We start from the raw sequence: 15,119 nt of genomic DNA on the forward strand, positions 1-15,119 counted from the left end.
CAGTTACTAGGGCTCGGCCCCGATCGTCTTTGATCGGAGGAAACCGCGGTTTTTCATTTAATAATCGCCAAACCGTCGGGTCGGTTTAGCCATTTTTGACCGCGGTTTGGTTTTCGGTTTGCAACTGGGCTAAACCGGTTTGAACCGCCGTTAAATTTCTTTTTTTAATTTTGTTGAAATTCCAAATCAAGTAATTGTACTAATTGTTGTGAGCGTAATGGCGGTCAGCAACTTGTTATAAATCAAATTTCCGATCAGACTTGTAGGCATCGCGGTCAAAAATTGGTCGACCTTGCGCCATCTAGCGATAAAGTCTGTTACTGATGTATTGTTCTATGCAAACCGTAAAACCGCGGTGCAAACCGTGCAAAACCGCGGGTACAAACTGCGGGTACAACCTCAAACCGCGGTTCAACCTGTTTGAAAAAAACGGCAAACCGAACCGCAGCGGTTTTTCCTTTTTTAAAAAAACCCCGCGCGGGTCGGCCAAAATCGTGCCCGATCGTCGCGGGGCCGAGCCCTACCAGTTACCAATTGCATATCACCACTTAACAGTGGCAGTTTCACCGTTTTCAGGAAAAAGAGAAAAATTTCTCAGATGAATTTTTTTCCCTAATCCAACAGAAGTTTTATGCCGTAACAATACATTATTTATCGCTGGTTATATTCAGTTATGCACTGTGAAAAATGTACTTATGATAAAATATACGATGTTGAAGAAAAAATACACAATACACTTCAGGAAGCCCAAAAATGACATTACATAAACTTGCCCATATACGGAGCTCAAACATTCAATGGAGCAACAAATATGGAAATGGTTTGATTTAGCTATCATATACTTAATCACGGGCACGCATTGTATTGATTACCACTTTCAATAAAATTGACAATAGCATTTGTCAGGATATCAAACTTCTACGAAGAATACTCACATGAGCTTGCCGCAAACATCGTAAACCTGTTTACGAACATTGCGACGCTTTTTGACCAGGATGCGGCAAAGAACAAACATTAATATAAGCGAAGAGACCAGATAAATTGCGGCGCAAAGGCTTATGTCGTAACTGGTGAATGTTAGGGTGCCCAAAGGGATAGATTGGATCCTAGAGCTACCCGACCTTGCGGGAGATATTTGTACAAGTAGGCCAGTAGAACTGATGTTTTCGGAACTATAGAGCTTGACCAGGTAGTCATAGACAGCCTCTTCCCTCTCGACACCGTCTACTCGACATCCAGGGCAGTTTTGGGATGCAGGAAATTGAATTTTGGGTGCTTTTGGGTCTTCACTGGCATCGCTGGCGATTCTTCGGTTAACCTACTCACAGAAAAGCGAGATGCCGAAAAAGTCACATCATTAGAATATAAAGTACTTGGATAAAAATTCATTTTGATACTAACTAGGTAAATTTAAAATCAAATCTACCTTGTTATGGGCCGCCCACAACCAAAGAACAGCTTGCCTCGGTGATTTTACTGATTCAATTGAATTTAGTTCATCCTCGGCCATGTCGATGAAATGATTAGAACAATGGGCACATCCAAAAAAGTATTTGATGAAACCCTTCATCGCTTGCAGTACAAGAGCCGGGTTAACTTCAGAATTATCTGGATGCTTCAACGCATAGCTGACAGTCAGAGTATGAAATGTGGTCCATAAACCGCATGGATATCCTCGAAAATTCGGTCGGCTTCCTCGACATCCGACCCATTCTTGATTTGTTTCTCTACCATTAAGTGCATTGCGCCATAATTCGGCAAATTCTTCTCCGCGAATTTGTTTCTTATATTTTTCCAGGTTTCGTCCAAGGGTGTGGATAGTTTCTTTCATTGCAGCACGACCAGGAAAATACCGATCAAGTACGTCGACAAGCTTTTTAAGTGCAATAAGCTCTTTGCCAGCAATTAGCTTATGAATACTGACTTCATGTCCAAATGCGTACAGCAGCGCCCCTTCTAAATCAGCCATATAAACTAAGTCTTTGGCAGCTTTTACATCTTCATGTACGACATGCGGTTCCCGAGTGGTATGGGCTGACTTGGGAATAACAACGGACCCTTCATTCTCAGAATAAAAAAATTTCTGCATAATCTTCTTCATGTATTCTCGGTCAGGCTGGACTTGGTAGACTTCAGATTTACCCGTACGTTCCAGAAAAACAAAAGCTGGTAAGCTTCGGACGTTGTACTTCGTGATCAAATCTTGACGCATCGCATTCACTCGGCGAATGGGCGGATAATGTGGAGCATGCTGATGAGCATCCATGATTGCTTCCCTTGACCAGTATTTGGTATTGTTCGCCGCTTCAAAGAGAAGAATAATTTCATTATTGTTGTAGTGACTCCATAAATCGTCGATCGTTTCGTTCCTAGAATGAATACACAATATAAAATATCAATTAGTTTGGAAATCTCCCATTTAAATTATCTTGATAAAATAGTTTAGCAAAGAGCAGCATTAGAGTTTATCTATCACCATTAAAAGACCGCGGAAATGAAAAGAATAGCCGCAATACATGTAGTTTCCAAAGCGTACTGTGTGATGAACTACATAAACATTCTAATTTCTTTTCCCATCTTTTTACTCCTTGTCTAAAACAAATTCTGCAGGGTTGAATTCTCTTTTCTTATTTTTTTTTTTTTTTGCTGTGTTTTAAAATGCAGAAACATCGCATGTTACACCGAAAGATATGCCACATGCAGTAAAGCGATCAAATATCAGGACACCAAATTTTGGGCAAAGTATTGTTTCACGACGATACCATTTCTCCCAATTAACTGTTCTATATGTTCATACTTACTGGAGTGGGCCTAGTAGTGGCCAATGAGGAGGAGCTTTTTTTTCCATAAATTGTTGTTCAATGTAGTCAATCATGCTGATACGAATGGCATCTACTTTTTTACCACCTGTTCTTATGACACCCAGTTGAGTGATGTCAGTAAAGGCAGGGAAGAATTTGAGGGTTGGATAGCCCATAATTTCATAATCTCTGCATAAAGGAATATTTTCATCCTTGGCGCAGTCTACTGCTCCCACAGTAATCACCTTCTCCCAGCCTTTATTAAAAGAAACAGCAATGTCAATAAAAATTATTAATGAAGGTATGAAAAAATTCAGTCTTCAATACCTTTTACATCATTGGCAAGCTGGATAAATGCAGGGGCAAAATCTATACAATGTCCGCACCAACTACTATAAAATTCAACTAACCAAGCATTGCTGGTGGCAACAATAGTTGATTGGAAGTTGGCAACATTCATTTGAACAATAGGATCTACAAAATTTAAAAATAGAATAAAAACAAAATTTAGCTTTTTCATATGTAGATATTCAAAATTCCATGTAGATAATTGGCACCTGAATCTTTATAAAGCACAGAATTGCTTAGCGGAATGGCACCGACAAGCGGGTTCATGAAGAACTGGAACCCCATGGTTATAAACAATAATTTCATCAACTGTTCACACATTTTAGATCATCTACATGACATTTACTAAATTAAGGATGGGAATCCCTATTTTAATGTCTTTCTTGTTTTTTTAATAAGATATCCTAGAGATGTAAACAAACAGAAACGTCCGACACGTCAACCAACTAGCTGACAGTGCGTTCATTGACGTTGCCAGACCGTGTAAAAAATTTCATCAAAGTTATAGAACCAGAAATAATTCAGTATCATGAGTTCTAACTTCCAAGTTTTTTCTATGCCTCTGAAATAATTGTTCAAATGCACAATGATGGCATCACTTTGTTTCACCTCTTCAGTATAGGGAAAAAGCTTGAAACCAGGTACAGTACGTAAGGATACTGGCGCTCCAGAACGTAAATATCGGGAAATACCGGCCTGCCATCTGAGATCGGGTTGGTTGGTTCGAAAAGCCGGGAAACTGATTTCGTCCGCGCCTAATGCGTATTTTCCTTAGATGAAGATCTTACGTACTGACGATATACCAAGGAAAATACAGTAATCGATTCTAAACATTAGCCGATGTATACAAGGATCGGTATCGAGAAACTAGTGTATCCAATACAAGTGTTTTTGTTTATGTGTCGTTTCGTTTGTCACAACCATTGTTTCTTCACATAAAACAATGGCTACTTTTTTTTACAGACAAAAGCATTCTAGGCGGCGGTTAGCTGCGCTGAATTTTCTGTCAAATATATCACTTGATGGTTCTGTTGAAGATTCAAAATTTGCCCCCTCTTCAAAACTTACCCTGCAAAGTGATTCACTTGAAAATGAAGGGAACACTAAAAAAGTATCTAAAAAATCTAGCCAAGCTAGTTTATCCTTTAATGACCACCAGAAGACTGAATTATTGTGTACAGTTATGGTACAAGGAAATGTCTGTAACAATCAAACAACAAATGCTGATGTGAAACACAGTGCATCAGTGATGAAGGAAGAAAAAACTCAAATGGATGAAAATGCTTTGATAAAGATGGAAAATTCAGCAGTTTCTATCAGAGATAGGTAATTGACTTTATCTATTTGTAAGGTTTTGATAATATAGTTTTTAAAACATAATGAATCCATTAAAGATCACCAACGGGAAACAGTATGTTCAAGGCTCAAAAAGGAGCAACTTCATCAAATGCTAATATTTGTCATGCATCCAGCATTCCTGGAACAACTTCATTAGTACCACACTCTGAAAAGGCTTCAGTTGATTTTTTTGAGTTTCCTACAGCAAGCTATCTTTTTCCTAATTCTACACGTAGCAGAAAGGTGTACTTGGTAAAAATGTGTTGATTCTCCTACTAAAATTAATTCTTTTATTTCCTGTAGATCTCTAGCAACACTTCAGAGAGTTCATACTCACCAACAGGATCAGGTGCAAAGGAGAAAGAAGTAAGGTTCTTAACATCAGCTTATGACTGGTCAAACCAAATGACTGATCAGAGACTAGTTCTGGTTACATGCAATTGCTCGCCAGTTGTTCTTTTTTCAACTTTACCGTTTTCGCGTATCAGCAAGCTCTCGAGGTTAAAATGTTGATTTTACCGTATTCCGTCTATGATTTAGCTATGAGTCTAACGGTTCGCCATACCTATAGAGGAGAGTTTCGAAGTGATAGTGGACGTCGCCGACATCCGTCTTCAAGTACGCGGCCAGTATCGTCAACAGATTACCCAGATCTGTACCATTTACTTGGTTTGGCTAAACCGGGGGACGGACAAGTAAGTTCTTATTCACAACATGTTTAAAAATAAAAAAAACAATTTTACTTTCCTAACGAACTTTGAATGCCAAGGTAGTATCATATTGTCAGATGTTGGTACCGTCGGGGAACGCTGGTCGTGAACTTATTACCCCTCGAAGACTTCATATCTCAGAAGTTAATCACTATGAAAATGACCGTGCAAGTAAAGTCTCAACTATATTCCGATCTCATGATCGCCCACATCACATCCGGCCATCCTCACCACTTCAAATAGTGGAAAACATGAAGATTGACAATGAAGAATTGGGTCCTCAGACGTTTTCAAATCTTGGGCATTTCGGATATCATCCCAGTCTTTTGGATGACCCCGAATTAATCGCCGGTAAACATAGTACAAGAATAGCACTACTCACCTTTTCGTCATACATGGTAAGTCATGTTCGAAAATTATGACAAGTTAGAATAATAACTTTTTACATTATATCAACATAGACATCGGTTATCGATTACGTAAAACCATCTGATCTTAAAAAAGAACTGAACGACAAATTTCGCGAAAAATTTCCTCATATTCATCTAACTTTGAGTAAAATTAGAAGGTTCTGTTTGTTTCTTCATTATTACAATTATGGGAGCATTAATATCTAACTCTCTTAATATTAGCCTTAAACGAGAAATGCGAAAAGTGGCAAAACAGGATAGTGGAACAGGAACTGATCTTCTTACAGTTGCCCAATCATATGGTTTGCAGTACATTCAAAAGAATAAAATTTACACATTAATAAATGTTACTATGTTAAATTTTTAGTGTTTTTTGAAAAACTTATTTTACGTGGACTTGTGCATAAGGGAAATCGCAAGCTGTGTGCTGGTGCTACGCTTCTATTGTCGGCAAAAATGAATGATGTGAAAGGAGATTCACTAAAAACACTTATTGAGGTAAGTTATTACTTTTAAAAATTCATCAGTTCAGTAGATTGTTAAGTAAAAACGCTGAGCCCCCTTTTGTTTGTAGGAAATTCAGAACAACTTTCGCATCAGCAGGCGAGAATTGTTTGCATCAGAATTCGCAGTACTTGTTGCTCTGGAGTTCAGCTTACACTCACCAACTTGGGAAATTTTTTCACATTATCAGCGGCTTTTATATGACTCGTAATGTATCCCTTTATTAGAGATTAAAATCTATTCTAATTTTTTTTTCCTTTTTACTTTCCAGTTAAACACCTGAAATTACTTCTAACGACAAAAGTTTTTCCTTCTGTAACCCTTAGGATTTTAAAATCTTGAGTGTGCAACAGGCAAAATTTCTGGTGTGAATAGTATGATCTCATTACAGCTGGGCAAGCGCAATGCGGCCCTGCCGCTATAAAATCATTGATCGTTTTGCTATCCAACACATGTATCATACAATTTACGTTATAACTTAAATGTAACTACCTACTTTTCTAACTGTAGTCTTATTTCAACCAGTATGAAATGGTATTCTCAAATAGAAGGTGGCAACTCCAGAATTAATGTCAGTTCTTTTGAGTTCAGTAACTTCGACGATGAGTCATCAACAGCTGAAAAACTGGTGGAAGTAGCTGAAGCGATAGACATTGTTTAAGGCAATTCTGTCGTCTATCGATTTCTTAATCTTGTTTCCAATGATTTTTGGGAAGAGAAGAAAAAATTAGTATATAACTAATTTCACGATTATCTAAGAAATTCAGTAAAGATTAGTTTATTATAATGACATAATAATAAAAATAGAATAGGGGCACAAGGAAGTTGTACAGTGTTTCTTTTTACGTTGTTTTAATTGAAACTTTATTTAGAATGTGACTGTAGCTTAGAAAAGTAAGCGAGAAAAAAACGAAACAGAATCACGAAGAATCTAGTAAAAATTAAACAATAATAAATGAAGAGCTAATGCTCAATGGCCGTTTAATCGCTTAATTTGTAATTTGAAAAATGTTATGATCTTAAAATGGATATGATAAAAGCAAGGCACCTAGTAAATGAAGGAAATTATAAAATAATCAGCAAATCCATAGTTCTAAATTTACAAAGAGTAAAGATATCAACATGGAAACTAAAACTGAAGCAATTATGCCGATTTGTTACCGTTTTCTTTTTAATTGGCAGCAGAATTTTTCTTCGGATTAGCTTCATACGCTTTTTTCAGTCGCTTTCGAAGTTCTGCAGGAAATTTATCAAAACATTTTTTACAAGTTGGTTTCAAGTCAAATTCGTAGAATTTTGTTTTTTGTGACATTTTTGTATCACAAACCGAGCAGGCAAAATGGTGGACACACCAGGCTTTATTCAGTGCGGTAAAAACTAAAAGAAAAAGGTAGTTGAACATGAAAAGTCTTAGGCTGCAAAAATACTGAAATGCCTTACCATCTCCTCCAATAACTTGGTTGCAAACGAAGCAAAGATTGCCAAAAAGCTGGTGATAGTGGGTCTCGCAATAAGCTAAACCCTTCTTCTCGTAGTGTCGGTTACCCAAGAACGGCTTCTCGCACTTAGCACAGACGAAATGCTATATAAGCACGCCATTTAGTTTAGTGGCTAAGAATTTCAAAGATAATATGGCGAGCACATACCTCAACGTGGAAATGTTTCCCAAGAGCGGTGACCACGCGTTCCTCGATTGGGCGACGACAAGCTCCACAAATCGGGATTCCCATTTTGTCATGACATCTTAGGCAGTATAACTCGTTCTGTGTGTTTTATGTAACGTCAGAAAATTTTTTATGTGATTAAGCGAAGAATGTGGATACCATTTCATTTGCTGTGAACCCAGGTCTGCTTTTTACTTCACGGGCGTCTGCATTGAGCTCGATTCCGCAGGAAGAGCAGTTGAAGTGATATGGATGGTAGACTTCACCACGGAAGCGCAGTGGGCGATCATCAATCATAGAGCTAGAATTAAGTCATTAGTTTCGGAGGCGAAAAAAAAAAGAAGAATAATAATGTAGCACCTACTGGCACTTATGGCAGACGTGCTTTCCTAAACTAGCGGCCTTAGCCCGAGCGTTACAATCGTGGCACAGTGCCTTGTTCTGATAACGGATAAAACCAAGATCGGCTAGTTCTTTATTACACATCTCGCAAAGGAAGCACTTTGGATGCCAGTTAGCATTCATTGCCTTGATCACGCGACCGATGATGAACTCGCCTGATCGGTTTTTTTAAATCTATGTTTAGCCATTTCCAAATGAAATGGGAAAATAAAAAAAACAATCTTACCGCATCGACCGCAACATGGGGCGAAAAGCATTTGAAAATCATGCTCACAATACTTGCGTCCCTCAAATTCATAAAAAATGCCTTCGGGAAATGATCGAAAGCACTGGGCACAACTTTACAATAATTTATCAGCATGAGCAATTATAAATGCATTAAATAGAGGTATGATATACAATACATACACAAAGCATTGAGGATGCCACAGCTCTCCATTTGTGTTGACAATTTTTTCATGTGGTTCAAATCCATCATCACACCGCACACATCTAGTGTTCTTGTACATTTCGCTACAAATCAAGATGTTTTCAGTTATTCAAAACTTGAAATATTTTCTGTTTTACTTAAACCATTAGTATAAACTATACCTAACAATGACATTAGGTTTAACATTTCTAGCAGGGAGTTTAGGAACAAGATTAACATCGGTATTTGTCCTATCATCATGGAAACCAACTAAGTTTAGTAAATGTGGAACTTTTGTAAGCAGTTCATTTTCATTTGCTTTTCTCATAATGTAAGAATTTATGTTTAGCAATAATTCTTCCAGCTCATCTACATCACTGGTATCTACACCTTGTTTTGTCTTTTCCTCCATTCTTCTGAGATAGAGGCTACTGCTTTCAACAGGTTTTAAAGTAATGAAATTAGATTTTTCGGCCATAATATGAGGAACTAAAATTTTTAATGTTTGATGATTGACATTTATACCATTTATAGGCTGTTTGGTACAGATACTGAATTATCAAATGCAATAGTATCTTATCAATCTAACTAATCCTATTTGTATTTATCTTATCTCAATCTTACCCAGGCGGCATTTGGAAATGCAAACACAATCAAGAGAGTCACTATATGCACCCTAAGTCCAGTCCTGTGGACGAAATCGGGTATCTATTATGAGCAACACAGCACCACACCCGATCTCACGCGAGATACCATACAAGGCAATAAGTTGGGTGCTAAAATAGTGAAAGGAGAATAGCATCATGCAAGATAAAATGCGGGAAACTGCTCAAGGAAATGCAAAAACGAAATTCGCAACAACTTAACATTTTTACTTACAACAGATATTATCTATCTTCCTTTCAACTGCTTAGATTTTATTGTTCATTGTATATCCAAATTCCAATTGACTTTGGACAAATTACGAAAATATGCTGAATAAGCTTTTGAAGGAATTCACATCAGATCTTCGTTTCCGCATTTTACAGTATCTGGCCCTGTCCACCGTTGGCTCTGGAACGTATTGGTAAATGAGGGAAACATCTTATATTTGCGAAATTTTTTTATCATTATTCATTATAAAAATTTTGTCTGTTTTTTTTTGTCAATGTTTTTTTTAATGATTTATGATTTCCCCCCCAGTTTTCCCATTAAAATTTGATTTAAAAGAATATAATTTAAAGATCAGTTCGCCCGGTCCTTTGCACCTGTTTAGTGTCTACAAATGTACACAAGGGGATAAGTTGAGAAGCAGAAAAAACAATAACTATACACAGTAAACAGTAAACATGGCTTCTGAGATAGCAGCCTGTGAGGTTGTTTTTCCATTGAACACAGTTGACATTCTTGAGACAGCTACCGATGCCAGCCATGCAATTCTAGACAGTAGCGATCCATATGAAAATTTAAATAATCTTACCGCGGCCCGAACTAACTGTGATTCCAATGATGTGAGCTTAAACATACAATCCCACGGTTGTACCGATGGTTTTCGGAACGGTGATGTCGGTTTAGAAATTGCCGTTGAAGCTCAACCTGATTTGGTTTTTGGATCAGATCTAGTCAACATTACTCAAGACCAACTATCCTTTGTACGGCCCAGAGTCTACCTAGAAAGAGAATCCTTCAGCAATCAAAATGAGGATTCCATGTCACGTACAGCCAATGTGAGATTTACTGAGAACATCTCCTCTCCAGATTTGTTAAACACACTTAAAAAATCAGGCTTCGTCAATCTTGGAAGAGAGTTGTTCACCAGCTGGAGATGAAGAAAGTGGATCAGATTCCTTGCTGTGGAAAAATCAAAGGAAACATTTTTTTGTGCTGAGTGAGGCTGGCAAACCCATCTACACTAGGTTGGCTTCCTATTTTGCTGAATATTCAGAATTTTTTATAATATCAATATATTTAGGCATGGAAATGAGGAGCAACTAGTCACCTTGTTTGGGGTGATGCAGGCACTTGTTTCATTTGTAGAAGATGGAGAGGACTCAATGGATATGATTTTGGCTGGTGATACAAAATTTGTCTTTCTTCATAAAACACCACTGATACTAGTAGCTGTTTCCAAAATGAAGGATAGTGTGTTACAGTTACTGTTGCAATTGGAGTAATTTTCTCATCTTCTATTTTTCAGTTTATTATTATTACCTGTTTATTTTATTTTTTATATTTGCATATTAACAATTTCTCTACTCCACTTTCTAGGTATATATATAATCAGATCTCTAGTGTCATAACTAGGGCGCATCTTGAAAAGATATTTGAACAAAGACGAAATTACGATCTTCGAAGGCTTTTAGGTAATCTCATTTTTGGAAAATTAGATAACAAAAAGCACCAGCAATAACTATTCATTGTATTTAAGCTGGTTCTGAAAGACTTATGGATAATTTGGTTAACTACATGGATAACGATTTTTCCGTCCTGCTTGGTGCGGTTAAATGTTTACCAATGCCTGCTAGCGATCGTGATGCTGTAACACAGACTATCCATCAACAATGTCATAGGATTAAAGTACGTCCAAAATTATCTACAGCACCAGTGACTTGTAAAAACATTAATTACTTCAATATATTTATCTTTTTTCAAGAACCTGGTCTTCACTGTGCTGATTGGTAACAATCAACTAATCAGTTTGGTTCGCGTAAACAAAAAACATCTCCTCCATCCTAGTGACGTCCATCTAATCATTAATTTAGTCAACTCCTCTGAAACATTCAAAACTGCTGAGGGGTGGACTCCAATCTGTCTTCCGCATTTTGATCCGAGGTCTAAAGAAATAACAGAAGTGTTTGCTTACTTTTTAAATAATTTTGCGTCTTACTTTTAGGTCATTTTTGTATGTCCATGCATCTTATTTGAGTGAAGACTGCCAAGCCTGTATGCTTTTTTTCACAACCGACCGTGATTCATTCTTCAGCCTCTCCGATGCCAAAAAGAATATTGTTGACGTAATATCAACTTGATGTTTACATGATTGACTTTTCAACGAATCAATCTTTCCTCTAGAGACTTCGACGTCACAATAGCATTCTTGAGTCGATCACTCTTGCGTTGAATTCTACCTGCCCTATTATTAGTCAGCTGGGCTGCGCTAGCGTCCGCCACTTTGTTTACAAATCAAGATTGTCGGCCCAGTACACCCATGCCAATAATGGCCCACCGTATCAACATGAACAAGGCCAACTCTACTTAATGGATCTCTATCGCCATATGCATGGTCGTATGCACTCTGCGTCGCGGCCGTTGAAAACAATGTGCCATACAACCGAGAAAGAAATACTTTTTGGCTTGGTAAATTATTCCAGCACCAGATTTCGTATCCATAGACTAACCTTCATTACAAATAGGTTACACCTTCCTACGAACTTTACATGGTCCTAGAACCAATGACCACAAAGCCAGCGATCATGAACGCGGCCAACGCTGTACTGAAGGTAATTTTTCCCCTCCTCCGAATTCCTACGTAATTTAAGCTAATAATATTGTCTCCATTAGTGGACCAAGCGTGAAGAAGAAACCCACTTCATCACTACGTCGGGGAGTTGGTAAAATTGCAAGAGGCCTTCGAATACTTTATGGTACGTTTGGTAATTAATGACGGATTTGCGTTTGTTCGACGGTTGTGTTGAGATTCATTCCATTCATGATACAAATACTACTGCAAATGAACTAAATTGTAGAATTTTATTAACACTACAATATAATCTGTAAGAACTATGCAATCAAGAAAGCGAGTACTTATGGTAGCTTGTGAGGACTGAAAGATACAGATTTAAAAACAAATTATAGCGTGTATATGGGGACAATAGATTTTGAAAAATTACCAACTTGCACGTGTTTACTCTACAGTTCCAGCTGTTTGGGTGGTTGATGGCGGCCAACTAGCTTAGGCCAATCAACATATTCACTGGCATTAGCCATAATGAAGTACGAGGAGACTACCGTCATCCCCGACCAAAAAAGAAGATGGAGAAGGCTTTCTGTGCTCAGTTCTATAATCACAAAAACAATTAAACCTGGTCCTCTAATTTGGCGTCTGAAGTAATTAGTTTACCATTTGGGAGCAGAAGAGTTACAAATACCATAGCGGTAGCAATACACCATATTCCAGGAAGCTAAAGATAATACATTCCATTATGCACAACAAAAAAAATAAATGACTGTGCAACGAACCAATAAGTATTTCCAGCTGCGATCAGTGCGGATAACAAGTCGACTCTGCTCGACTACGTAGTTACCTAGGAATAGATCAATGGCATCCTGAAAACCAATACCATTTGCGTAAGAAAGGTTATTGGAGAACAAGTTTCGAAAAAAAAAATTGATTATTTTTGGTTTTTTTGTGCATGCATACTTGTCGGAAACCATCAGCGAAATTGTTCTTGTAGTAACGGACAAGGGAATTGACTCCATCGCGAAGAAGGCCGGATTTGGTCCTCTTGCCAAGGCGCGTGAAATCTGTTTTCAATGCTCCTGTACCCGAATACTGGGTAGAAATGACATCGGCATGATCGGCCCAAACATGCTTGAATAGATTTTCGAAATCGTTTTGATCTTCAATCCGTTGACCTTCACTCAAAACCCCAAGTTTCTGACGCCAAAAAAACCTAGATAATCTAAACCAGTATGAGCTATTAGTATTATGTAAACGCTACCAGAAACACTTGTTGAAGATTGCGCCGAGCTAAGAGACTTTGCAGCACGTTAGTTCTGTCCAAGCAATCGATGCAATTTGTTCGGAAAACACCGTCTTGTTGCCTAACAACAGTTCCGTCCTTGAGCAACATGAAGTAAACGTATTCTTCCTGTTCTGCACTGACGCGATCGAGAAGAATGCTCAGGCGATCATAACGCATCTTACGGCATTCGTGGTGAAAATCAAAAGCTTCGTATCTTAAAATTGTAGTGGTTAGACAAACAGTTACATTTTACTGCGAACAATGCAACTTACTTCACAAAGGGGCTACGAAAGCTTTTTATTACGTCTGAAAAGGCTTTTTCTAATTTTCCCTCTGCACCTTTTTGGTCGATCTTATGGATGGAGATGTATAGAAGAAATTGTTAGTTTTTACCAAATTTATTTGAATTGGATTTACCAAGTTCAGAATAACTTGCTTTCCGTAGTTCAAAACTTGAAAGTCGAAATGCCTAGAAAGTCCCTCTAAATGGTTAGCACCCTGCACTGCTTCAGGTTTAGGCTTGTATTTTAAATTTGGTAACTGAGACCAAAAGATTGGGATCGATCCCCTAGTCTAGACGGACATTTTTGTTAAGCTACACAGTTAAAGTTTTTTTAAAAATTTATATGAAGACTTCTTACCTGTATAAACGAACATTTGTCGCCTTGATATTCAATTATTTGCTCCGTTTCGACGTAGTTGGCCACTTGGCCTTCTTGATCTACGCCTCTCATAAAAAATCTGGTTCCTGCCCTGTAGCAGCACCGCCGCGAAATCAGAGTGTACACGAATTTCTTACGGTTAACTGTACAATGGTGGGACTGAACAACTATAAAGAAGACAAATTGAGATAGCGAGTAAATGAGACATACTTCGAATGGTGAACGGTTACTCACATCCAAGCATTACAGGTAATACAAACTTGGCCATCTGCGGTTGGCTGACGAAATCTCGAATAAGATGACGATTCCAGACAAACCTTTCATCTGCTCTTTCATGTAATGGAATCTGAAATTAAACAAAAGTAAATCAGAAAGGTAAATGACAGATTTCAGTTTACTGAAAAACAAAAACTAGAAAAACCTGTAAAAATTCTGGCATGGTGTTGTGCAGCCTTTGAAGGGAATGTGTTAAATCATATGTATAGGAAAAGTAAACGTGGGGAATGTTGAGAACATGCTCAATCATTGCTTTGTACACTTGATTTTCTGCAAGCTAAGGTTAGGAAATTGTTTGAATCATGAAGTCAATTCATGTACTTATTGACTATATGGTTCACCTGTTCTTCATTTAAGTGTAAAAATGTCCTTGCATATGGTATAATTTCTGTTTCGTCAACCTTCCAGATGTCTTGACCATTTACCATTCCAGCCTTGGAACATTTAGTGATCACAACCAGATAATGTCCAGCAATAAGACGGATGGTGCCCACAATTCCAAAAATTGATCTGCTTTTAGAAGTACTAGGGATATGTTTTTTTCCGTCAATAAGACTAAATTCCTGGTTAAGACGATCGATGACCAGAATATTCCCCGGATCATGAATGGGTTCAATCAAAAACTGATCAGGAGTTTCGTGCCTATAATGAAAATTGTCTTTGGCATTTAACGAGTACCTACTTGAATAACAGCATTTTTTTTTATCCAATGGATACACTTACAGTATTAGGCTATCGTATACATCCATGATGAAGTCTTTTAAACACGGCAGCCACAAGTTTCAAACGAATCTTTTTACTTGTGAAATTAAAGCTCCTGAGCCTGATAACCGCTGTAGTGATTATACTCACGGGTCTGACTCTGACACTT

General features: G+C 37.8%; 5 protein-coding genes across 7 annotated transcripts; 2 read left to right on the forward strand and 3 right to left on the reverse strand.

The window, feature by feature from the left end:
- Window positions 1-647: 647 nt before the first annotated feature.
- On the reverse strand, window positions 648-3,571 carry LOC130690608 (sulfhydryl oxidase 1-like). Its single transcript, XM_057513634.2, has 5 exons — window positions 3,359-3,571; window positions 3,129-3,275; window positions 2,802-3,057; window positions 1,427-2,369; window positions 648-1,318 (listed from the first exon to the last, which is right to left on the reverse strand). The coding sequence occupies exons 1-5, from the start codon at window positions 3,468-3,470 to the stop codon at window positions 932-934; spliced, it is 1,845 nt and encodes a 614-aa protein (XP_057369617.1). The 5' UTR covers window positions 3,471-3,571; the 3' UTR covers window positions 648-931.
- Window positions 3,572-4,055: 484 nt separating this feature from the next.
- LOC130690541 (CDK5 and ABL1 enzyme substrate 2-like) lies at window positions 4,056-6,677 on the forward strand. 2 transcript variants are annotated; one of them, XM_059495840.1, is made up of 10 exons: window positions 4,056-4,475; window positions 4,544-4,730; window positions 4,791-4,987; window positions 5,059-5,182; window positions 5,257-5,595; window positions 5,659-5,765; window positions 5,830-5,909; window positions 5,975-6,105; window positions 6,182-6,323; window positions 6,383-6,677. In XM_059495840.1, the coding sequence occupies exons 1-9, from the start codon at window positions 4,093-4,095 to the stop codon at window positions 6,320-6,322; spliced, it is 1,689 nt and encodes a 562-aa protein (XP_059351823.1). In that variant the 5' UTR covers window positions 4,056-4,092; the 3' UTR covers window position 6,323; window positions 6,383-6,677. The 2 variants fall into 2 exon arrangements, with proteins under 2 accessions (XP_059351823.1, XP_057369535.1); XM_057513552.2 differs by having other exon boundaries at window positions 6,182-6,318.
- Window positions 6,678-6,949: 272 nt separating this feature from the next.
- LOC130690610 (LIM and senescent cell antigen-like-containing domain protein 1) lies at window positions 6,950-9,367 on the reverse strand. Of its 2 annotated transcripts, none has more exons than XM_057513636.2 (8): window positions 8,769-9,105; window positions 8,586-8,690; window positions 8,404-8,516; window positions 8,140-8,332; window positions 7,935-8,076; window positions 7,758-7,874; window positions 7,552-7,693; window positions 6,950-7,488 (listed from the first exon to the last, which is right to left on the reverse strand). In XM_057513636.2, exons 1-8 carry the CDS (start codon window positions 9,062-9,064, stop codon window positions 7,283-7,285), a joined length of 1,314 nt encoding a protein of 437 aa, XP_057369619.1. In that variant the 5' UTR covers window positions 9,065-9,105; the 3' UTR covers window positions 6,950-7,282. The 2 variants fall into 2 exon arrangements, with proteins under 2 accessions (XP_057369619.1, XP_059351826.1); XM_059495843.1 differs by lacking the exon at window positions 8,769-9,105 and adding an exon at window positions 9,211-9,367 and having other exon boundaries at window positions 6,989-7,488.
- A 459-nt stretch (window positions 9,368-9,826) lies between these two features.
- On the forward strand, window positions 9,827-12,437 carry LOC130690542 (protein SAND-like). Its single transcript, XM_057513553.2, has 10 exons — window positions 9,827-10,292; window positions 10,351-10,481; window positions 10,538-10,735; window positions 10,834-10,928; window positions 10,994-11,142; window positions 11,219-11,397; window positions 11,459-11,579; window positions 11,638-11,922; window positions 11,979-12,065; window positions 12,127-12,437. The coding sequence occupies exons 1-10, from the start codon at window positions 9,915-9,917 to the stop codon at window positions 12,178-12,180; spliced, it is 1,677 nt and encodes a 558-aa protein (XP_057369536.1). The 5' UTR covers window positions 9,827-9,914; the 3' UTR covers window positions 12,181-12,437.
- LOC130690539 (phosphatidylinositol-3-phosphatase SAC1-like) lies at window positions 12,298-15,118 on the reverse strand. Its single transcript, XM_057513549.2, has 12 exons — window positions 14,972-15,118; window positions 14,590-14,890; window positions 14,394-14,525; window positions 14,207-14,318; window positions 13,952-14,139; window positions 13,728-13,883; window positions 13,583-13,662; window positions 13,287-13,524; window positions 12,986-13,222; window positions 12,805-12,891; window positions 12,686-12,746; window positions 12,298-12,623 (listed from the first exon to the last, which is right to left on the reverse strand). Exons 1-12 carry the CDS (start codon window positions 14,995-14,997, stop codon window positions 12,475-12,477), a joined length of 1,767 nt encoding a protein of 588 aa, XP_057369532.1. The 5' UTR covers window positions 14,998-15,118; the 3' UTR covers window positions 12,298-12,474.
- Window position 15,119: the final 1 nt, after the last annotated feature.

This window comes from Daphnia carinata, chromosome 6 (genome assembly GCF_022539665.2).
Source record: "Daphnia carinata strain CSIRO-1 chromosome 6, CSIRO_AGI_Dcar_HiC_V3, whole genome shotgun sequence".
NCBI classification, from domain to species: Eukaryota; Metazoa; Arthropoda; class Branchiopoda; order Diplostraca; family Daphniidae; genus Daphnia; species Daphnia carinata.

Bases quoted from the DNA above. Each gene is read 5' to 3' on its own strand.
- LOC130690539 (XM_057513549.2), bottom strand. From the start codon at position 14,997: ATGGATGTATACGATAGCCTAATACT. The intron at 14,319-14,393 runs GTTTTTCTAGTT...GTTTAATTTCAG, and splicing joins CCATGCCAGAATTTTTACAG to ATTCCATTACATGAAAGAGC. The intron at 12,624-12,685 runs GTAAACTAATTA...TTGTGATTATAG, and splicing joins AACTCTTCTGCTCCCAAATG to AACTGAGCACAGAAAGCCTT.
- LOC130690610 (XM_057513636.2), bottom strand. From the start codon at position 9,064: ATGGCCGAAAAATCTAATTTCATTACTTTAAAACCTGTTGAAAGCAGT. The intron at 7,875-7,934 runs GTATCCACATTC...TAAAACACACAG, and splicing joins GGTTCACAGCAAATGAAATG to AACGAGTTATACTGCCTAAG. The intron at 7,489-7,551 runs GTAAGGCATTTC...TTTTTCTTTTAG, and splicing joins CCAAGTTATTGGAGGAGATG to TTTTTACCGCACTGAATAAA.
- LOC130690541 (XM_059495840.1), top strand. From the start codon at position 4,093: ATGGCTACTTTTTTTTACAGACAAAAGCATTCTAGGCGGCGGTTAGCT. The intron at 4,476-4,543 runs GTAATTGACTTT...AATCCATTAAAG, and splicing joins GCAGTTTCTATCAGAGATAG to ATCACCAACGGGAAACAGTA. The intron at 5,910-5,974 runs GTTTGCAGTACA...TTAAATTTTTAG, and splicing joins TACAGTTGCCCAATCATATG to TGTTTTTTGAAAAACTTATT.
- LOC130690542 (XM_057513553.2), top strand. From the start codon at position 9,915: ATGGCTTCTGAGATAGCAGCCTGTGAGGTTGTTTTTCCATTGAACACA. The intron at 10,293-10,350 runs GTGAGATTTACT...TTAAAAAATCAG, and splicing joins CCATGTCACGTACAGCCAAT to GCTTCGTCAATCTTGGAAGA. The intron at 10,482-10,537 runs GTTGGCTTCCTA...CAATATATTTAG, and splicing joins GGCAAACCCATCTACACTAG to GCATGGAAATGAGGAGCAAC.
- LOC130690608 (XM_057513634.2), bottom strand. From the start codon at position 3,470: ATGTGTGAACAGTTGATGAAATTATTGTTTATAACCATGGGGTTCCAG. The intron at 3,276-3,358 runs GTGCCAATTATC...TAAATTTTGTAG, and splicing joins TGTGCTTTATAAAGATTCAG to ATCCTATTGTTCAAATGAAT. The intron at 1,319-1,426 runs GTAGATTTGATT...TTCTGTGAGTAG, and splicing joins TGTGGGCGGCCCATAACAAG to GTTAACCGAAGAATCGCCAG.